The following is a 22,820-nucleotide window of genomic DNA, read 5'->3' as shown; positions in this document are numbered from 1 at the left end:
ACTCTGGGCTGGAACTGGGACGAGACTCAGGACTCCTAGAAGAGGGAGTGCACGGGCTATCCAGCCCTGGGACTCCAGAGGCTGGGGAGGGATTCTGGCCCCTGTCACTCACAGACACGGGGCTGAGTGGGGTCAGGGGTGGGGTGTCTGCCCCCCCTCGGGGGGGCAGAACAGGGCCTCAGGCCTCGGTGCCGCCTGGCCCCTGGAAGATGCCTGTGCCCTGGTTCTTGCTGTCCTTGGCGCTGGGCCGAAGCCCTGTGGTCTTCTCGCTGGAGAGGCTTGTGGAGCCTCAGGACGCTGCCCACTGCTCTCCGGTGAGTCTGGGAACCTGGGAGGATCAGGGAAGGCTCAAGGTTCAGTCTTTGGCCCAGCAAAGCCCCAGCCTGGCTTCTGTCACTGCTGCCACCACCAGAACTGCCCAGGCTGGTCCGTCTGGTACTGATGGGAGCAGAGAGGAGCGGGGAGGAGGGAAAAGCTGGATCTGTCTTCTGGGAGGGGTTTGGAATAAGTAGCCCCAGAAGGAGGTGGTTAAGTGTCTCAGGCAGAGAAAGGGGCTTGGGTTTGAGGGCATAAACTCTGACTCCTTTCTCTCCTTCCCAGGGCCTCTCCTGCCACCTCTGGGGTGAGTATTGAGAAAAGAACTTCTCAAGTTAGCTGAAGGGAGGATAACTATCCCAGTCCCATGCCCTCCCTACCCACCCTTAACCCTGGAAGAGCCAAGCTCCCTGGCCATCTGGAGGTGTCAGGTGCTGCTGAACTCTGGGTTTTGGACAGCTTCGGCTCTCACCTCCCCCTTCACACACAGATGGTGACATGCTTTGCCTGCCTGGAAGCATTGTGCCTGCCCTGGGGCCCGTGCTGGTGCCCACTCACCTGCAGACAGAGCTGGTGCTGAGGTGCCACCAGGAAACTGACTGCGACCTCTGTGTGCGTGTGGCTGTCCACTTGGCTGTGCATGGTGAGTGGGTCATCCTGTGACAATTCGTGTTCACATGTGCTAGTGCCCAGGGCAGGCTTGAGGACTGGAGGGTCTGTCAGGCAGTGCTCAGTGTACTCCTGGAGGACACTTGCTAAAGAACCGCCAGCCAGCTTGGTCTCCCCAGGTCTGTGCCTGGTTTCCAGCACTGGACTTTCTGGAAGGAAGCCAGGGTGAAAGCTACCCCGGAGGAGGGACCTCACCTGGGCCTTGTTCTTGGGTTCTCCTAGGGCACTGGGAAGAGCCTGATGAGGAGGAAAAGTATGGAAGAGCAGCTGACCAAGAACTTGAGACGTCTAGGAATGGTGAGGAGAACCCAGATGGCCCAACTGTTCCTTGTCAGGGGCCTTTCTCAAGGCCCCTGGGCCTGACCAAGCCTGCCCTGTTCTCACAGCCTCTCTCCAGGCCCAAGTCGTGCTCTCCTTCCAGGGTTACCCTACTACACGTTGCGTCCTGCTGGAGGTGCAAGTCCCTGCTGCTCTTGTGCAGCCTGGTCAGTCTGTGGTATGCAAATAATGATAACAACCCCCTCTAAATATGAAATCTATAAAACAATTTTACATGCATTGACTCTTTAGGTCCTAATTCTGATCAGAGCCGCGACAAGTTCGTTCAGGCTTTTATGCCTCAGTTTTTCTGTCTGTAAAATGGGGATAAGAATAATCCAATCTCATATGTTTGACATTGTGAGAAATCACCAAGCAATTTCTCAGAGCGATTCTACTAGTTCATATTCCTGTCAATAGTGTACAGGAGTTTCACTTGGTTTTCATCTATGCCAGTACTTGGTGTTGTAATTTTAAATTTTAGCCATTCTATGTTGTAATGGTAGTATATCATTGTGGTTATAATTTGTACATCGCTGATGATTGATGAAGTTGAGCACTTTTTTACCAGCTTATCGGTTATTTGTGAAATGTCTGCTAACCTGGGCAAAGTGTACCACCAGATTCACGCCTCATCCTGTTGACTATTTAAAAAATAAAAATAGTTCTACCCTATATGGCTGTTGTGAGAATTAAACAACTTGATACTGGAGTGATGCCCAGTGCTAAAGGGTCTCAATAAATTTAATTTTCCCTTTCTTTTGTAATTCTCAAAACTACTCCACAAACTGGACATTACCTGTATTATTACTCTCACTTTCCAGATAGAGAAACTGAGGCTTGGGGAGGGGTGGTCTAGGGGCTGGATACACTTTTCTGGACTCTTAGACTAGGGAAAGAGCCCTGCCACACATGTGTGGTGCAGGATGCTGGGGCTTCTCCCTGCCTCAGGAGGCCACATGTGGTTGGAAGATTTGTTCTCCCACTGGGCCCAAATCACTCAAATCCTCTGACTTCTCAAAGCTTTAACCCCCCAGCCAATATTCTCTTATCTGGAAAATTGTTGACCGGCAGAATGTCTGCTTGTCCCATCTCACAAGGCAATCGTGAGGACCAGGGAGGCACTGGGTATAAGAACATCTCCTTAGCTTTGGCCAGGTGATCCAGGACAGCAGGGATGGGGGCAGGGACTCAAGTTAACCTTACTGGGGATGTTTGCTTTTGAATTGGGACCTTTACAGGAAAAACTGAATGGTAGATTTAGGCTATACAGTATAAATATAGTCACTGGAGATGGGGGGAGGGGAGCAGTGTGGTGCACACAGATGAGCTCACAGGCCTGTACCACGAGCTGTCCCCCACCCCTCTCCTCACAGGGCTCTGTAGTATTTGACTGCTTTGAGGCTGCCCTTGGGGGTGAGGTGCGAATCTGGTCCTACACTCAGCCCAGGTATCAGAAGGAACTCAACCTCACACAACAGCTGCCTGGTAAGTGGCCACAGAGCCCCAGGGGCCCCAAGTCCTGGCCTCACCTAGTCTCTCTCCCCTCTGGCCACTCTGCTGGCTTTCACCCTGTTCCTAGTCCCATCCACTCTCAGGCAGGGGTCTGAGCTCACTTCTCAGAGTCAGTCCCTTGGGTCTTTTCTTCCTGGGTGATGTGGCTTTCCAGCCCCTGGGGAAGGTGCTTTTTGCATTGGATAGATGTGGGTGGTATTTAGGAGACAGTGAGCCCTTCCCAGAGCACCTTGGGGGTGTGATTGCCCCTCTTCTTTCCTTGGCCCCCAGCCCCACTAGAGGCTTTTCTGTGATCTCTCCCCAGACTGCAGGGGGCTCGAAGTCCGGAACAGCATCCACAGCTGCTGGGGTAGGGGATAGGGCCCATGGGCTGGGAGGCGGGAGGGGCAGGGTCTGAAGTGTGAGTGACGCTTGGGTCTGCTTCAGTTCTGGGCTACCACATCCCAGAAGCTTGCAGGGCATATTCATTTATTCATTCATAACACATGAACTGCAGAGTTGCTACTCTGCTAGGCACTGGGGATATAAAGATGACAGTCTTGTGGCATGTAACAAACATGTATTAGTCACAGGGACGTGAGGAGGCCCAAAGCATTGTCAAGATTGTGGTTCCCTCTCCATATATTCAAAATTAAAATTATATTAAACCTGAAATAAGAGCTAAAAAAGTCAAAGTTCTGTTTTTTCCCCATGCACTATTTGCATATGGTTTTTGTTTTGTTTGTTTTATTTTAGTTTTTTGTGAGACAGGGTCTCAAGCTGTCACCCTGGATAGAGTGCCATAGCATCATAGCTCACAACAACTTCAAATTCTTGGGCTTAAGAGATTCTCTTGCCTTAGCCTCCCAAGTAGTTGGGACTACAGGCACCCACCACAATGCCCAGCTATTTTTTTTTGTTGCAGTTGTCAAGTTGTTTTATCTGGCCCCACCACAATGCCCAGCTATTTTTTTTGTTGCAGTTGTCACGTTGTTTTATCTGGCCCGGGCTGGGTTTGCACTCATCAGCCTGGGTGTATGTAGCTGACACCTTACCCACTGAGCTATGGGCGCCGCCTTGTTTTATTTTAGTTTTTAAGACAGGATCTTGCTCTGTCACCTAGGCTAGAGTGCAAGGGAATGATCATAGCTTACAGCAACCTCAAACTCCTGGGCTCAAGTGATCCTCCTGCCTTGGCCTCCTGAGTAGCTTGGGTGACAGGCATGGCCACCAAACCTGCCTAATTTTTCTATTTTTAATTTTTTGGAGAGAGGGGGTCTCACTAGGTGGCTCAGGCTGGTCTCAAACTCCTGGCCTCAAGCTATCTTCCCACTTCAGCCTCCCAACCTGCTAGGATTACAGATGTGAGCCACCATTGCCTGGCCTTTTCTTTTCTTTGTTTATAGTGTATAACACCTTAACACCTTAAGGGGGTAAAGTACACTAATGTTAATGTCTAGTGAGATTAGTTTTTACATATGTATACACTTGCATAACTAGCACCAAGATTAAAATGTAAACACCATGAGGTTTTGTTTTGTTTTTGAGACAGAGTCTGACTATGTCGCCCTCAGTAGAGAGCTGTAGCATCACAGCTCACAGCAACCTTTAACTCTTGGGCTTAAGCAATTCTCTTGCCTCAGCCTCCCAAGTAGCTGGGAACACAGATGCCCACCACAATGCCCAGCTATTTTTTGTTGTGGTTGTCATTTGTTTAGCAGGCCTGGGCTGGGTTCAAACCCGCCAGCCCCTGTGTATGTGGCTGGCGCCGTAACCACTGTGCTACAGACACGGAGCCACACTGTGAGTTTTTTTTAACTATTAAATATTTTTCAACTTCAGTTTCTTTTTGGTTTCATAAAATCAAACATGGCCTGCTTCTTTGGCAATTCACTAAAGACTACTAAGCACCAGAGCTTTGAAAACACAGATAGACCCTTTCCTTTTTTTTTTTTTTTAAGAGACAGAGTCTTACTTTATCACCCTTGGTAGAGTGCCATGGCGTCACAGCTTGGAGCAACCTCCAACTCCTGTGCTTAGTCGATTCTTTTGTCTCAGCCTCCTGAGTAGCTGGGACTACAGGTGCCCGCCACAATGCCCAGCTATTTTTGTTGCAGTTTGGCCAGGGCTAGGTTTGAACCTGCCACCCTAACCACTGAGCCGCAGGTGCCACCCCACACTATACATTTCTTTTTTTTGGCTGGGACTGGGTTTGAACCTGCCACCTCTGGCGTATGGGGCTGGCACCCTACTCCTTTGAGTCACAGGCGCTGCCCCACACTATGCCTCTCATTGTTTCTTTTTTTTTTTTTTTTGAGACGGAGCCTCGAGCTATCTCCCTGGGTAGAGTGCCGTGGCATCACGCTCACAGCAACCTCCAACTCCTGGGCTCAAGTGAGTCTCCTGCCTCCGCCTCCCAAGTAGCTGGGACCACAGGTGCCCGCCATAACGCCTGGCCATTTTTTGGTTGCAGCCATCATTGTTGTTTGGCAGGCCCGGGCTGGGGATTCGAACCCGCCACCTTAGGTGTATGTGGCTGGCGCCTTAGCCGCTTGAGCCACAGGCGCCGAGCCCATCTCATTGTTTCATTCATTTGGTAGATACTCGTTCATTTATCAACAGGTATTTATTAATTACTTTGGACTAGGCATGGCCCTGTACACTGGAGATAAATCAGGGAACAAAGCTGATAAAAATCCCTGTCCTTATGGAGCTGCGAGTTGGGATTGGAGAGAGGGGGAAGCACACCTGAGATACGAAGTACACAATGAGTTAGATGATTGTTAGAGCTAAGGAGAAAATTCAAGGAAGGTTGGAAGTTGCAGTGGTCAGGAATGGCCTCACTGAAAGGCCTTAAGGCGGAGAGGGAGGAGCCGGGTGAGTATCTGAGTTAAGGCTCCAGTGCAGAGAGGGCCTGGGGCCAAGAGTGTGTCAGATGCATTTGAGTAACCACAAGGAGGCCAGTGTGTCTGCAGCAGAGTGATCAAAGACATGAGTTCTAGAAGGAGAGTTTAGAGAAGTCACAGTTCTAAGCAGAGGAAAACTATTTAAAAGAGGTTATAGAATCTGTTAAGGAATTGGGGAGGAGGGATTTCTCTGTTGTTTGTAACACAGAAAGCCAATTACTGAGACAATGAGAATTGTCAAGAAAGGAGATTTATTGCGGAGCATGTGCTAACTGGAAAGTGGGAGGAAAGGACTGTGTCAAATCCACCTCCCTAATCAATGGGGTCAGGTCTTTTCTGGAGGTGAAATGAATAATGCACAAAGTGAGTGAGCATCCTTACATGTTTGGGTGGAGCACAGAGGATGCAACCACAGTGAGAAGCATGTTAGAACATACATCACACTATAAAAAAAAATGGTGGACAAGTCCCTCCCAGGGCAGAGATTTCAGTAGTACAATGAGCCAGTGGGTATTATAGGTCATTTGTTCATCCTTGTGCACAGGTGAGATGCAAGGAATAGGTTGCCTAGTGGGCCCTTAGGCATGATTGTGGTGGGCTGTCACTTATCTTGCCTTCTGTGGATAAACAGGTAGTGTAAGGCCTTGTGGTTATCTGTGGCTGCAAGTAGGTTATGCGGATTCTGGAGGGAAATGCTCAAAAGGTAACAGATCAGTGCAACAGAAAGTTACAAAGTTCTGGTCGGCAAATCTTACTGGTCTGGGAACTTAAGACATAATTACTAGAGGAAGGTATTTTTGCTTATGGAGTCAGTTACAATTTCCCCCTTTGTTTAGTCCTCAATCTTGGGGAATCAGGTGTCTAATGATCTGGCTACTTTTGAAATGAGGTATAGTTGGGGTTTGAGGAATGAAAGTGTTGAGCCTGCTGTTGAAAGTACTCATGAATCATAGGTAAATGATGAATGTCTCTAATACCATTACTTGATCGCTTTTGTCTATAGTTTTGAAAGATTTTTTTTTTTTGAGACAGAGTCTCAAGCTATCCCCCTGGGTAGAGTGCCATGGCATCACAGCTCACAGCAACCTCAAACTCCTGGGCTCAAGCGAGTCTCTTGCCTCAGCCTCCCAAGTAGCTGGGACCACGGGCGCCCGCCACAGCGCCCGGCTATTTTTTGGTTGCAGCCGTCGTTGTTTTGGCAGGCCCAGGCTGGATTCGAACCTGCCACCTTAGGTGTATGTGGCTGGAGCCTTAGCCACTTGAGCCACAGGTGCCAAGCCGAAAGAACATTTTAATCTGCATTTAATTTATATGTTTGTCATGAGATAAATCAAGAAAATATGTACTGCCTGGGCACAGTGGCTCACACCTGTAATCCTAACACTCTGATAGGTCAAAGTAGAAGGATCACTTGAGCTCAGGAGTTTGAGATCATCCTGAGCAAGAGTGAGACCCTATCTTTACAAAAAATAGAAAAAATTAGCCAGGTGTAGTAGTACATGTACCTGTAGTCCCAGCTACTTGGGAGGATGAGCCAGGAGAATCTCTTGAGCCCAGGAATTTGAGGTTGCTGTGAGTTATGGAGAAGATACTGTACTCTAGCCAGGGGAACAGAGTAAGACCCTGTCTCAAAATAAAATAAAATAAAAAATAATAGAATAGAATAGTAAAATAAGCAGTAAAGGGGAAAGGCTAAATTTTAAGATCCCAGAAAGAACAAATACCCTGAGGAATCCAAGAGACCAAAACTCCCATTCTAAGATCATCTCTTTAAACCTAGTTGTCTAATTTTAATCAACATGTATTTTCACATTCCGGGAGGCTGAGGCGGGTGGACTGCTTGAGCTCAGGAGTTTGAGACCCACCCGAACAAGAGTGAGACCCCCATCTTTAAAAATAGCCAGGTGTTGTGGCGGGCACCTGTAGTTCAGCAGATTCTGGGGGGATTTGCTCCCAGCTACTTGGGAGGCTGAGGCAAGAGAACCACTTGAGACCAAGAGTTTGAGGTTGCTGTGAGCTGTGACGCTGCCTCAGGTCCACTGAGTGAGATTATTTCCACTTCTGTGGAGGTAATTATGCAAATGCAGCATGAAGAATTATAATATAAACACCCTCCTTGTTCTGTTATATGAAGTCTGTCAATTAAGTTTGCAAACTCATCCTAGAAAACGTGCTACATATTTCATTGCTGAATATCACTGTGGTCACCAGATGGCCCAGAGGAGTACTTTTCTAAAATGAGTTCACAAACTTAATTGTCTAACCTGTACTCAAGATTGATGTGATTGTTAAGAACCATTTGAGCTTACCGGTGTAGTGGCTCATGCCTATAATCCTAGCACTGTGGGAGGCTGAGGTGGCAGGATTGCTTGAGCTCAGGAGTTCAAGGCTTGTCTGAGCGTGAGTGAGACCTTGACTGATGAAAAACCGCAGCAAGCGCCTGTAATTCCAGTAGACTGAGGCAGCAGGATGCCCACAGCCCAAGTCTGAGGTTGCAGTGAGCTGTGACCATTGGGCACAGGGTAGAACTCTGTCTCTACAAAAAAAAAAAAGAACCATTCGAGCTAAAAAGTCTAAAGATTTTTGTTGAGCAGCTATTTATTACAGTTTCTTTTTCTTTTTTTTAGAGACAGAGTCTCACCTTATCACCCTTGGTAGAATGCTGTAGCGTCACAGCTCACAGCAACCTCTAGCTCCTGGGCTTAGGAGATTCTCTTGCCTCAGCCTCCCAAGTAGCTGGGACTACAGGTGCCCACCACAACGCCTGGTTATTTTTTGTTGCAATTAGACCTGGGCCTGGTTTGAACCCGCCACCCTCGGTATATGGGGCTGGCGCCCTACCCACTGAACCACAGGCGCTGCCCAGTATTGCAGTTCCAATAGTGCTAATTCTCAAGGTTACAGATAGGCTGATGAGCTGCCACTCCCTATCAGGGTAGCAGGGTGTGTCCGAAGAAGTCGTCATCTCTATCTGAGATTCCACCTTGGAGATACTGTTTTGGGATTCTCTAGATGGAGTCTCTTTCTAAAATTTCCCTAGTTATTCATGAAAACAATTTTAGGGAACTGGTTCAGTGAGCAACTCCAGATCTGTTATGGACTGAGAAGGGAGTGGTGAGAAGTCTGAGTGTCCCTCATTGTCCAAACAGGCATCCTCAAACTATGGCCTGAGGGTCACATGTAGCCCGCCTAGGTCATTTGTCCAGCTTGCCAGATGTTTTTGCCACCGCTGCCTGTCCTGCTTAGCTGCTGACTCGTCCTGGGGCCCACAGTCCGGCCCTCCAACGGTCTGAGGGACAGTGAACTAGCCCCCTGTTTAAAAAGTTTGAGGACCCCTGGTCCAACTGCTTAAGCAATCATAAGCCCAAGAAGTTTTTTCTTTGTGTCTACAGACAAAAATATATCCAAGAGGTGCACAAACTGTACCTGATCCTGTTTGAAAATTTATAAGGCCATTTGTGGGTAACAGTAGGTTTAAATTTTTTTTTCTTTAGATAGAGTCTCACTTTGCCCTTGGTAGAGTGCCATGGCGTTATAGCTCGCAGCAACCTCAATCTCTTGGGCTCAAGAGATTCTGTTGCCTCACCCACCACAACACCTGCCTATTTTTAGAGATGGGGGTCTTGCTCTTGCTTAGGCTGATCTTGAACTTGGAACTCGGGCAATCCACCTGCCTCAGCCTCCCAGAGTGCTAGGATTACAGGTGTGAGCCACCGGGCCCTGCCAATTTTTTCTACTTTGAGTAGAGAAGGGATCTCATTCTTACTCAGGTTGGTCTTGAACTCCTAAGCTCAAGCAATCCTCTTTCCAGGGTGTTAGGATTATAGGTGTGTGCCACCACTCATGGCTAGTTAAGTTGGTATCTTGACAAATTTTGGGGAGTCTTTTTTGTTTATGATTTTGAGTTCTCCCAATAACAGGTAAAGAGAGAGTCTTTTATTTTTTTTGCAGTTTTTGGTCGAGGATGGTTTGAACCCGCCACCTCCGGCATATGGTGCCGGCGCCCTACTCCTTTGAGCCACAGGTGCCGCCCCAAGAGAGAGTCTTTTTTAAAAGTCCTATTTATTTGTTTGGTTTCCCCCCAAAGACGGGTTCTCCAAAATGAATGTAATTTCTAGTGAATTTTTCAAATTCTCAATATTTCTTAGGTAATTTTGGCAATGAAGGCGGCTCTATTATCTCTCTCTCTCTCTCTTTTTTTTTGCTGTTTTTGGCCGGGGCTGGGTTTGAACCTGCCACCTCCAGCATATTGGGCCAGCACCCTACTTCTTTGAGCCACAGATGCTGTCCTGCTTTGTTGTCTCTTCAATGAGTTAATGGAAGCCCATACCTAGGAATAATTTAGTTTAAAAGGGCTTTTTAAGCCAAAAAATAACCCAAAGCTGAGGTTTGGGGGCTGTGTATGTTGTAAAGTGGCGTCTCATCCAAAATGGGCACTTTGTGATGAATCTGCTTAAGCACTGATCTGAGTTTCAGGAAGGAGGACTTTCTCTTCCACGTTTGTGAGCCAATTTTGATTATTATACTTTGAGAATTCCCAAAGTATAATAGTATTTTTTAGCTCTCCAGATCTTTTTTATTTTTATTTTTATTTTTATTTTTTGAGACAGAGTCTCACTATGTTGCCCTCAGTAGAGTGCTGTGGCATCACAGCTCACAGCAACCTCTAACTCTTGGGCTTAAGCGATTCTCTTGCCTCAGCCTCCCAAGTAACTGGGACTACAGGCGCCTGCCACATCTGGCTATTTTTTGGTTACAGTTGTCATTGTTGTTTAGTAGGCCCAGGCCTGGCTGGAACCCACCAACCTCAGTGTATGTGACCAATGCCCTACTCACTAAGCTACGGGTGCCGAGCCTCTAGATCAGTGGTTCTCAGCTTTCTTGATGCCATGGCCCTTTTAATACAGTTCCTGTGGGTCACAACCCACAGGTTGAGAACCACTGCTCTAGATCTTTTTTGGAACATTGGGGATTGAATTTATCTAACTGAGGAGAGGAAATTGAAGTCACTTGACAATTCATTTGTTGAGCTGCTTTTTTTTTTTTTGAGACAGAGTGTCACTATGTCACCCTCAGTAGAGTGCTATGGCACCTCCAATTCTCTTGTCTCAGCCTCCCAAGTAGCTGGGACTACAGGTGTCCGCTACAACACTTGGCTGTTTCTTTTGGTTGTAGTTGTCATGGTTGTTTGGCAGACCTGGGCTGGATTTGAACCTGCCAGCTCCAGTGTATGTGGCTGGTGCCCTAGCCGCTGAGCTATAGGCACCAAGCCAAATCATTTTCTCTCTCTCTTTTTTTTTTTTTGTGGTGAGACAGAGTCTCAAGCTGTTGCCCTGGGTAGAGTGCTGTGGTGTCACAGCTCACAGCAACCTCAAACTCTTGGACTTAAGTGATTCTCTTGCCTCAGCCTCCCAAGTAGTTGGGACTATAGGCGCCTGCCATAACACCCAGCTATATTGAGCTGCTTTTTTGTTTGTTTCTTTTGGCCATCAAATCTGCCATAGTATTTCCTTTCACAGTGTAAATGGCTGCTTTTTGATGTCCTCAGCAGTGTATAATGGCTACTTCCTTAGGTAATAAAACTACATTTAATAATTGAAGAATCTGAGGTATTTAATTTCTTTATTTTTAGAAGATATCCTCATTCTTTCTAAATAGCTCTATGAGCGTGTACCACAATAAAGACAGACTTAGGATCAGTCTAAGTGTTGATATACTTAATTTTCTCATGATACAGGGGCATAGTCAATATGATGGATTTAGCTTTTCAAATCCCAGAAGGTAGGGCTTGTGCCTTAATACCTGTTAGCTGGTAATCATAGCACACCCAACTTTGTTCTGTGTTCCATGAAACTGCTCCCATCTACAGGGAACTCTTCATCCAAATCTTTTAAGGGCTTATCATTCAAATCCAGGTGGCTAGAATATACTTGGCCAATCATTGAATGTAATCATGGACAAGGGAGTGAGAGTTCACAGGCAGCAAGGTGGTGGGATTTAAGGTGGACACTGTCTTTAGAGTTGTGTTAGGATTATTGAACAGAGTAGCCTGATGGTAACCAATAGTCCCCCTTCTGTACTAGGAGGGGGACATGTAACATGCAGCATGAACAGTTGCTGGCTGTCCAAGGGTAAACTTTTCAGCTTCTTGTAAAATATCACAAGTAGCAGCAACTGCTCTCAAACAAGTGGGCCACCCTTTCACCACTACATCTAATTGTTTAGGGAAACAGACCACAGGTTACTTCTTAGCCTCCAAAGTTTGAGTTAATACCCTGAGTCCAATCCCTTGTCTTTCTTGAATGAACAAAGTAAAAGGCTTGTGCACATCCGGGAGGCCCAGCATGGGGGCATCATCAGTTTTCTCTTCATTAATTAAAAAGTCTTTTGACATTTCCCTGTCTGAAGAAGGGGCTTTTCTCTTTCTTTTTTTTTTTTTTTTTTTTTTAAGTTTTCATAGAGGGGTTTGCTTATTAGGCTAAAAGTTTGACAAAACCTTATCATACATGGGAATCTTCGCAGCTGCTTGCAAGTGGTGGGGATTGCTACCCTGTTCAGTCTGGGAGGAGATTTCTCGGCCTCTGAGACTATTCAAATCCCAGGCATTTGACAGTGGGTGCTGAGATCTAGGTCTTTTTCTGGGATTCTTTTGGGGGTGTTCAACATGCAGCCCACAGCCACATGCTGATTTTGTGAGGACACTTTTTGTTCATCTATGGTGTCATATGTCACAAAAGTATGCACAGACTTTTTTTTTTTTTTTTTGCTAATCAGCTTTTGTTAGTGTTGTGTATTTAATGTGTGGCACAAAACAACTCTTCTTCCAAAGTATGGCAGAGATAAAAAGGTTAGATGCCCCTGGTAGCCAAGAAATTTAATATAATTATATAGTATGTTGCCTTGATTCAGCTTCAGTATGACTTGTAATCAAATATCATCTATATATTGTAATATGATTCTGGTTTTTTTTTTTTTTGAGACAGAGTCTCAAGCTGTCACTTGGGTAGAGTGCCGTGGTGTTATAGCTCACAGCAACCTTCAACTCTTGGGCTCAAGTGATTCCTCTTGCCTCAGTTTTTCTCTTTTTAATAGAGACGGGGTCTTGCTTTTTACTCAGGCTGGTCTCAAACTCGTGAGCTCAAACTATCCACCCACCTTGGCCTCTTAGAGTGCTAGGATTACAGGTGTGAGCCACTGTCCCCAGCCTAAATGATTCTTTAAAAAGAATTTTTTTTTTAGGGCAAGGCACAGTTGCTCACATCTGTAATTCTAGCACTCTGAGAGGCTGAGGTGGGAAGATATCTTGATTTAAAAATTCTTTAATCATCTTTAGGACATTTTCAACTAGAGATTTTATTTTATTTATTTATTTTTGAGACAGAATCTCACTATGTCACCCTTGGTAGAGTTGCTGTAGCGTTGCAGCTCATAGCAACCTCCAACTCCTGGGCTTAAGCAATTCTCTTGCCTCAGCCTCCCAAGCAGCTGGGACTACAGGTGCCTGCCACAACGCCCAGCTATTTTTGGTCACAGTTGTCATTGTTGTTCAGCAGGTTCAGGCCTGGCTAGAATCCAGCAGCCCCGATGTATGTGGCTGGCCCCATACTCACTGAGTTATGGGCACCAAGCCCAACTAGATATTAAGAAAAAAAAAAATTCCCTTTTTTGAGATAGTCTCACTCTCTTGCCCCAGGCTAGAGTGCCATGGCATCAGCCTAGATCACGGCAACTTCAAACTCCTGGGCTCAAGGCAATTCTCCTGCCTCAGCCTCCCAAGTATCTGGGAATAAAGGTGCCTACCACAAGCCCAGCTAATTTTTCTTTTCTTTTCTTTTCTTTTTTTTTTTTGGAATAGAGTCTCAAGTTCTCGCCCTGGGTAGAGTGCTGTGGCATCATAGCTCACAGCAACCTCAAACTCTTGGGCTTAAGCAATTCTCTTGTCTCAGCCTCCCAAGTATCTGGTACTACAGGGACCCGACCACAACACCCAACCATTTTTTGGATGTAGTTGTCATTGTTGTTTGGCAGGCCCAGGCTGGATTTGAACCCTCCAGCTCTGGTGTGTGTGGCTGTCGCCCTAGCCACTGAGCTACAGGTGCTGAGCCTAATTTTTCTATTTTTTAGTAGAAATGGGGGTCTCACTTTTGCTCACACTGGTCTTAAACTCCTGAGCTCAAGAGATCCTCCTACTTCCGCCTCTCAGAGTGCTAGGATTACAGGCATGAGCAATTATGGCTGGCCCTAAAAAAATTTTTATCTTTTTCTTTTTTCTTTTGAGACAGAGTCTTACTATGTTGCCCTTAGTAGACTGCTGTGGTGTCATAGCTCACAGCAACCTCAAACTCTTGGGCTCGAGTGATTCTCTTGCCTCAGCCTCTCAAGCTGGGACTATAGGCACCCACAACAACACTTGTCTATTTTTTCTTGTAATTGTCATTGTTGTTTGGCGGGCCTGGGCTGGGTTCAAACCCACCAGCGCTGGTGTATGTGGCTAGTGCCCTAGCTGCTGAGCTACAGGCGCTGAGCAAAAAAAAAATTTTTTTTAAAGAATCATTCTACAGTATATAGATGATATTTTGGTTATAATTTATATTGAAGCTAAATTAAGGCAACATAGTATATCATTTTTTCCCTTTTTTGGAGGCTCATAGCTATATTCAACTAGTTTTGGAGAATGTAATCCAAAAGGCTATATTTGGGGACTGAATTTTTATTTCTTATAGACTACACACACACTCCAAATGGACTGCAGTCCCAATAAGCCAAATAGAAAGTCAGAGGTCGTACTCTCTAACGGTTGAGGATTCCAACCCAAATTCAAATCGGAATTCCCCAGATTGAAAGAAGAGCTCTCTGTTGCATGGTATTTATCTAGACCAGTGGTTCTCAACCTTCCTAATGCTGCGACCCTCTAGACACAGATGTCAACGTCCTAAAGTTAAAGGTCCATTTTAACAATTAAGGATGTGTTTGGGACTGGTGACAGCCATGGAGAGAAACCAGAACCAACCTCCAGCAGAGCTGGGCATCTGCGAGGGAGGCTTCAAAGTCTTTTTCCACTCAGTGACCACTAAGCCATGAGCAATGGATACCAGATGAACCTCCAAATTGTAAAAGAACCTACATTGGGGGTTCCCTCTGTTGCTTGGCACACAGAAAACCAATAACTGAGACAACAGGATTGCCAAGGAAGAATGGAGATTGATTGTGGAGGACGTGTTAACTGGGAAGTAGGATGGACTGGCTCAAATCTGTCTCCCAGACCAAAGGAGTCAGAGTTTTTTCTGGAGGTGAAATGAATAATGCATGAAGTGAGTGAGCATCCTTACTTGTTCAGGTGGAGTTCAGGGCACGCAAGCGCAGCAAGAAATGCTAGAACATACATCACATGGTAAAAAAAATGGTGGCTAAGTCCCTCCCAGGGCAGAGATTTTAGTAGTCTAACAATCTAGGGGTTATAATTGGCCATTTGTTCACTCTGTGAGCAGGTGGGATGAGATCCCTGGGCACAATCTGTGGTGGAGTGTCACTTGTCTTCTGTGGACAAACAGGTAGTGTAAGGCTTTGTGATATCTTGTGGCTGCAAGGAGGCTTTGCTGTTTCTGAGGGAAAATAAAACTCAGAAGGGAACGGATTCATGCAACAGAAAGTAATGAAGTTCTGATCAGCAAATCTTACTGGCCTGGGAATTTGATTCATAAAGAATATAAACAGATGTTTTTGCTTATGGAGCTGGTTACAGACACTTCTGGCTGCAAAGGGAGAAGCAAGGAGAAGAGCTGGCCTAAGGCTACCGCTTGGGGCCTCCATGAACTCAGCCCTGGGCCAGCTGCTGGGGGCAGAGTTTGGTTTGAGAGGGGAACACAGGCACCCTCCAAGGGCCTCCCAGTCTAAAGGGTTTAAAGGAAACTTAATTCTAGTTGGTGGGTATGGCCCAGGCTTGGGCGTACAGAAGAGAAGGAAGTCGGTCAGTGCCTGTGGCTCAGTGAGTAGGGCACTGGCCCCATATACCAAGGGTGGAGGGTTCAAACCTGGCCCCGGCTGAACTGCAACAAAAAAATAGCTGGGCGTTGTGGTGAGCTCCTTGTGGTTCCAGCTGCCCTGGAGGCTGAGGCAAGAGAATCTCCTAGGCCCAGGAGTTGGACGTTGCTGTGAGCTGTGACGTCACAGCACTCTACCAAGGGTGATAAAGTGAGACTCTGTCTCTACTAAAAAAAAAATAAAGAGAAGGAAGTCTAAGCTGGCCTCTCTCATTGTCTCCCTCCCAGCCTCGCCCTGGCTCAATGTGTCTACAGATGGTGATGATGTACGCCTGGTGCTGGAAGTCTCTCAGGAGCAGAGCTTTGGCCTCTCCTTGTACTGGAAGCAGGCCCAAGGCTCCTCAAAGCCCTGGTGGAATAGAAACCTGGTGAGGCCTCCCCCGCCCCAAGTCCATTCCCACTCTGGGGCAGATGCCCTGTTAAGGATGTGTGTGAATTATCAAGGAGGGCCCTTGAAGAGGACACACCTGAAACAAGGACACAGAAGTACCACACAGGAACTTCTACCTGCCTGGTATCCTTGACTTTGGCCTCCCCCCTTTCCTCCTCCAAATTTCTCCAACTCCCTTCCTTTTGCTTGTTCCACAGACTGGGCCACAGACCATTACCTTGAACCACACCGACCTGGTTCCCTGCCTCTGTATTCAGGTAGGAACAGAGTCTAGCTGGGTACCAGTGGAAGGAGATTGGGAAGATGGTGAGAAGAGTGATCTTCACCTCCTGCTCTCACCATTCTCTGTGCCCCTGTTTGACGTAGAAATTTTGGCTCCCTGGGAGGGCTAGATCTCCCTTGGCTTTTACTATCTCATACCTTTTGCCTGTTATATGCCCAGAATATTCTTCCTGATCCCTCATCCAGGCCTCCTACTTTTTTTTTTTCGAGACAGAGTCTTACTATGTTGTCCTCGGTAGAGTGCTGTGGCGTCACAGCTCACAGCAACCTCCAACTCTTGGGCTTAAATGATTCTCTTGCTTCAGCCTCCCAAGTAGCTGGGACTACAGGTGCCTGTCACAACACCCGGCTATTTTTTTGTTGCAGTTGTCATTGTTGTTTAGCAGGCCCAGGCCTGGCTCAAACCCATCTGCCTTGGTGTATGTAGACATCACCCTAACCACTGAGCTACGAGCACCAAACTAGGACTCCTACTTATGCTTCATGACCTCCTCCCAATGTCACCTCCTCCTCAAAGCCTTCCCTTAGTGCTCTGAATCCCTCTTTGTGCTCTGCTGCAGGGCATAACATGTACTGTGGACTCAGTTTGACTCCTGGCTCTTGCCATCTGCTAAGTGTTTGACCTTGGGCAAGTCACTTCACTTCTGTAAGCCTGTGTCCCATAGTAAAATGGGACTAATAATAGCACCAGCCTCATGGCGTTGTCGTAAAGAAGTGTGGCACATCCAGGCTGAAATACGTTGGCTCTTTCTTTTCCCTTTGATGACACGTTGGTCCCCAGGACCCATTCATTTCACCTTGGACATTAATGTCGCTCATTCTCTTTCCCCCTCCTGTCCATCTCAGTCCAGTTTTGGCTTCTACCACCTCTTCTCTACCCAGTTTCAATAACCTCCAGCTTTATCTCCCTTCCCATCACTTCCCTGGCATTCTGGACCCCATAATCTGCCCCCAGTGGAAACTTTTCCACTGTCTTTTTCCCTTCATGGGACCTTTGTGACATCTACTGGAACTATTTAACAAGAGACACCTGTCTTTGTGTCTTTGCTCAGGCAGCTCCCACTACCTCAAATGCCCCCACAACTTTTCCATACAACAAAATCTTTCCAGCTCATTTGTCACCTCTTTCCCAAGGCTTTTCCTGAACCATCTGGCCTCTCCTTCCTTTAAATTCCCTTGTACCTCTCCTGTCCTTTCTTATCCATTTATTGCTTCCTTTCTTATTTGAGCATTTGTCTAATTTCTTTTTCTTTTTTGCAGTTTTTGGCTAGGGCTGGGTTTGAACCTGCCGCCTCCTGCATATGGGGCCGGCACCCTATTCCTTTGAGCCACAGACACCGCCCTGTCTAATTTCTTTTTGTACACAACAAATGCTCAATAAATATTGTGAAGTGAGTGATCGATTTGCTAATTTATTTACATATTTTATCCTTACTACAGACAACTGTGTTTATGATTTCATTGAAATCAACCAAATCATATCTAATATGAATGTAATCACTTTGCCAGAGTCTTCCAAGGTGCTTGGATATAGTGGGTGCTAATTGTTGAATGAATGAACGAACACATCTCTACTACTTAGCACAGCACTAGAGCACAGCACTAGGACACAGCAGATGCTCATGAAATGTTTGCTGTGATTTAAATGTCCTCATTGCCAAGCACAATGCCTGCCATATAGTAAGTGCTCTTAACAAAAGCAGGATTTTCAGTGATTTTTAGTGAGAGGATCTTAGGTGTGCTGCAAATTTTTAATTTTATTTTATTTTTGCAAAAATTTTTAAGGATAATAAATTAAATTATTTTTGAAAGAAGTTCAAAGCACAGTAAGTATATTCTTTTTTCAACTGTTTGTTTGTTTTGAGACAGAGGCTCACTCTGTCACCCTGGGAAGAGTACCATTGCATCATCATAGCTCACTGCAATGTCAAACTCTTGGGCTTGAGCAATCCTCTGCCTCAGCCTCCCTAGTAGCTGGAACTATAGTTTTTCTATTTTTAGTAGAGACAGTTTTGCTCTTACTCAGAATGGTCTTGAATTCTTGAACTCAAGCAATCCCCCTGCCTCCACCTCCCAGAGTGCTAGGATTACAGGCATGAGACACTGCACCCAGCCAGTAGATGCTCTTAAAAAAAAAAAAAATCTAGGGGCTCTGCGCCTGTGGCTCAAGTGGCTAAGGCACCAGCTACATACACCTAAGGTGGCAGGTTTGAGTCCAGCCCGGGCCTGCCAAACAACAATGACAGCTGCAACCAAAAAATAGCCAGGCGTTGTGGCAGGTGCCTGTGGTCCCAGCTACTTGGGAGGCTGAGGCAGGAGACTCGCTTGAGCCCAGCAGTTGGAGATTGCTGTGAGCTGTGATGCCACAGCACTCTACCCAGGGGGATAGCTTGAGGCTCTGTCTCAAAAAAAAAAAAAATCTATAAAGAGATCAGGTGCAGTGGCTCCCTCTACCACTTTGGGAGGCTGAGGCCAAGGTGGGAGAATCACTTGAGGCCAGCCTGAGCAACATAGTGAGACCCCCCCCAATTTCTATTAAAAAAAAAAAGAAAGAAAGAAAAGTTAGCTCGGTGTGGTGTGGGAAACTATAGTCCCAGCTAATTCAGAAGCTGAGGCAGGAGTTTGAAGTTGCAGTGAACTATGATGACACCATTGTAATCTAGACTGGGCAACAGAGGGAGACCTGTCTCAAAAAAAAAAAAAAACAACAACAGTCTATTGAGGGATATATGAATGTTTCCTTAGTACTTAGCACATTACCAGGCACATCAAAAAAGCTCACAAAGTGATTGCGGAATGAATTAAAATTGAATAGGGAACGTTCCTTGTGCCTACCATAGTGCTAAGAAATATAATAGGTGCTCATTTAAAGCTTATTGAAAGATGCTGCAGGAAGTGCTCCCGGCTCAGTGGGTCGGGCGCTGGCCACATACCCACTGAGGCTGGTGGGTTTGACCCTAGCCTGGGCCAGCTAAAGCAACAATGACAACTGCAACAACAACAACAAAATAGCCAGGCGTTGTGGCAGGAGCCTATAGTGAGGCAAGAGAATCACTTAAGCCCAGGATTTTGAGGTTGCTGTGTGCTGATGCGACAGCACTCTACCCAGGGCGACAGCTTGAGACTCTGTCTCAAAAAAAAGAAAGAAAGATGCTGCCAGAGCTCAGTGTTGTGTGTGTGCTGGATGAATAAATGTGCGTATCCCCAGGCTTTGTAAAAGACCAGAACCCTGCAAGTGCTGAGTAAATGCGTCCCCGGGGCCCAGCAGAGGGCCCAGCACATACTCATGATATCATGGAAGGTTGTCTGGGTTGATATTCTTTTTTCAACTGTTTGTTTTGAGACAGAGGCTCTGCCACCCTGGGTAGAGTTCGTAGCATCATCATAGCTCACAGCAATCTCAAACTCTGGCTTCCTTTCCTTTCCAGGTGTGGCCCCTGGAGCCTGACTCCATCAGGACTAACATCTGCCCCTTCGTGGAGGGTGAGCTGTGTGGCGAGGCCAGGGGCGGTGCAGGTGGACACATGCTGGCCGCGCGATGACCCACGCCCTTTCCCTGCAGACCCTCGAGCGCACCAGAACCTCTGGCGTGCTGCTCGGCTGCGGCTGCTGTCCCCACAGAGCTGGCTGCTGGACGCGCCGTGCTCGCTGCACGCAGAGGCGGCGCTGTGCTGGCAGGCACTGGGTGGGGGCCCCTGCAGGCCACTTGTTCCGCTGCTGCCCTGGGAGAATGTCACCGTAAACGTAAGCCAGGCGGAGGGTGGTGCCCTGAGTAGGGGGAAAGTGGGGAATTCAGGGGTCCCCTTTTGTGATTTCACTCATTCTCCTCTTTCCACAGAAGGCCCGTGAATTCCCATTGCTAGAAGGCCACCCTAACCTTTGTGTCCAGGTCAGAAAGGGTACCAAGCTGGGCTGGGGGTAAGACCCCCTAGACAATTTGCTATACTCTCCACCCATTTTGTTCTTGGGCCCCTGAGGTGTATGGTTATAGCTTTCTCTTTGGAAGTGCATGGGACCCTGTCTCACCTCTCTGAACATCAGTCTCTTTATCGATTTACTGCAGATGATAACAGTAACTACTTCACAGAGTAGTTGCGAAGATGAAGTAAGAAAATTGCTTCACTTCAGGGATTAGTTTAGACTAAATGCTCACTAAATGTTGGCTGCTTTTATAATTGTTATCATTATTGTATTTACCCACCTATACAATGTCTTGCTCTACAACTTCAAGGGGTGATTATAGAAAATATTCACTCGGCTCGGTGCCTGTGGCTCAAGCGGCTAAGGCGCCAGCCACGTACACCTGAGCTGGCGGGTTCAAATCCAGCCCAGGCCCGCCAAATAACAATGACGGCTGCAACCAAAAAATAGCTGGGCATTGTGGTGGGCGCCTGAGGTCCCAGTTACTTGGGAGGCAGAGGCAGGAGACTCGCTTGAGCCCAGGAGTTGGAGGTTGCTGTGAGCTGTGATGCCACGGCACTCTACCCAGGGGGACAGCTTGAGGCTCTGTCTCAAAAAAAAAAAAAATTCACTCATTCAAGATTTATTGAGCATCTACTATGTACCAGGCACTGTTTTAGGCATTTGTGATAGATCTGTCAGTGAACAAAACCAGTAAATGTACCCACCCTTCTAGAACTTTTGTCCTAATAAGAAAAGCAGACAATGAACATTGTAAGTAAACTATACAGTAAGTTAACATAGCACATAAACACTATGGGGAGAGATGGAAGGATAGAGAGGATTGGGCTTGCAACTGTAAGTGGGGTGAAAAGAGAATCTTCTCTTTGAGAAGATAGAGGAGAGAATGTATAAAGCAGGCGTCCTTAAACTACGGCCCACGGGCCACATGTAGGCCACCTAGGACATTTATCTGGCCTGCCAGTGGGTTTTTTTTTTTTTTTTTTTTTTTTTAGAGACAGAGTCTTACTTTATTGCCCTTGGTAGAGTGCTGTAGAGTCACAGTTCACAGCAACCTCCAACTCCTGGGCTTAGGCGATTCTCCTGCATTAGCCTTCCAAGTAGGTGGGACTACAGGCACCCGCCACAATGCCCAGCTATTTTTGGTTGCAGTTTGAACCCGCCACCCTCAGTATATGGGACAGGCGCCCTACTCACTGAGCCACAGGCGCCACCCCTGCCAGGTGTTTTTACTGCCACTGCCTGTCCTGCTTAGCAACCAACTCATCCTGGGGCCCACAGTCCGGCCCTCCAACAGTCTGAGGGACAGTGAACTGGCCCCCTGTTTAAAAAGTTTGAGGACCCCTGGTATAAAGTGCTTTGTACAACATGAAAAGAGCTTTAGAGTTAGAAGCCCTTTAGCACAGATGACTTCTCAAGGCTTGGGCTAAGAAAGATGAGTGACTCCCAATCACCCATCCTTGAGCCAGATCCGCCCACCCTGACAGGCCTCCTCCTGCCTGCTCCTTCTCTTGTGGTCTTTCTGGCCTTGGAGCTTGCTCACCCTTATGCCCCTCACCCTGGCCTCTTCCAAGCAGGTGAGCAGCTGGGAGGAGATGCAGCTGCAAGAGTGCTTGTGGGCTGGTGAGTGGAGGCTGGAGGAGGCTGGGGCAGGGGCTCCTGGGGGTGAGGGTCAGGGCATGACGGGAGGGCAAGTGGCAACTCCCACTAAGGGGTTTTGGTCAGAGTGGCATCTCACCCCTTCCAGACTCCCTAGGGCCCCTCAAGGATGATGTGTTGCTGGTGGAGACACGAGGCCCCCAGGACAGCAGATCACTCTGTGCCTTGGAACCCAGTGGCTGTACTTCACTGACCAGCAGGGCCTCTACGGTGAGGGCTGGGGAACCCTCCCACACAGATCTCTCTAGCACCTTCTCACACCTGGCTCAAATATTCACTTCAGCCACCTGTGTTGGTCTGTGGGGATGTAGGGGTGACTCAGAACTGGGCCCTGTTCAGTTGCCTCTCAAAAGTCTCCCAGTCCCCCTACCCATTTTTTCCCAGCTGCAGCCTAGTAGGAGCTGCCCCCCAGTAACAGCCCCCTCATCCCTTGGCTTGACAGAGAGCAGCTTACCTTGGAGAGCAGTTACTACAAGACCTGCAGTCTGGCCAGTGTTTGCAGGTGAGTAGGAGGCAGAAGGGCCCTGCCAGAATGCCTAAAGGCAATAGTCCTAGAGCTAGCACTAACCTATTGTCTATTTGTGCTTATTTTGTGTTCAGCCCTGGAAAGTTAAGAGTAGAAGAAACAGGAGTTTTATCCCCAAGGAGTTCACTGTTGGCTAGAGATCAGTAAACAGATAACCAAACCCACAGGTCCTAAGGGTTGGGTTCTAGAGAGAGCTTGAAGAAAAGATTTCTTGGCTCGGTGCCTGTGGCTCAAATGGCTAAGGCGCCAGCCACATACACCTAAGGTGGTGGGTTTGAATCCAGCCCGGGCCTGCCAAA

The 22,820-nt window shown here is 47.2% G+C and overlaps 1 protein-coding gene across 1 annotated transcript in view; it reads left to right on the top strand.

The window, feature by feature from the left end:
• The first annotated feature begins 5 nt into the window (after positions 1-5).
• IL17RC (interleukin 17 receptor C) overlaps positions 6-22,820 on the top strand; it is a 26,157-nt gene continuing 3,342 nt past the window's right edge. The window contains exons 1-15 of the mRNA XM_023510654.1: positions 6-314; positions 601-622; positions 806-958; positions 1,207-1,281; positions 1,371-1,480; positions 2,679-2,790; positions 3,122-3,166; positions 15,971-16,110; positions 16,331-16,390; positions 19,844-19,898; positions 19,978-20,159; positions 20,254-20,304; positions 21,914-21,959; positions 22,084-22,205; positions 22,438-22,497. Coding sequence (XP_023366422.1) covers positions 210-314; positions 601-622; positions 806-958; positions 1,207-1,281; positions 1,371-1,480; positions 2,679-2,790; positions 3,122-3,166; positions 15,971-16,110; positions 16,331-16,390; positions 19,844-19,898; positions 19,978-20,159; positions 20,254-20,304; positions 21,914-21,959; positions 22,084-22,205; positions 22,438-22,497 — 1,338 coding nt within the window. The 5' untranslated portion in view covers positions 6-209. The remainder of the gene's footprint in view (positions 315-600; positions 623-805; positions 959-1,206; positions 1,282-1,370; positions 1,481-2,678; positions 2,791-3,121; positions 3,167-15,970; positions 16,111-16,330; positions 16,391-19,843; positions 19,899-19,977; positions 20,160-20,253; positions 20,305-21,913; positions 21,960-22,083; positions 22,206-22,437; positions 22,498-22,820) is intronic.

The sequence above is a fragment of the Otolemur garnettii genome, unplaced genomic scaffold, assembly GCF_000181295.1.
Source record: "Otolemur garnettii isolate 467f Iridium unplaced genomic scaffold, OtoGar3 scaffold00015, whole genome shotgun sequence".
NCBI lineage: Eukaryota > Metazoa > Chordata > Mammalia > Primates > Galagidae > Otolemur > Otolemur garnettii.
Note: the sequence above shows the minus strand (reverse complement) of the source record. Positions and strands in the feature narration are given on the sequence as shown.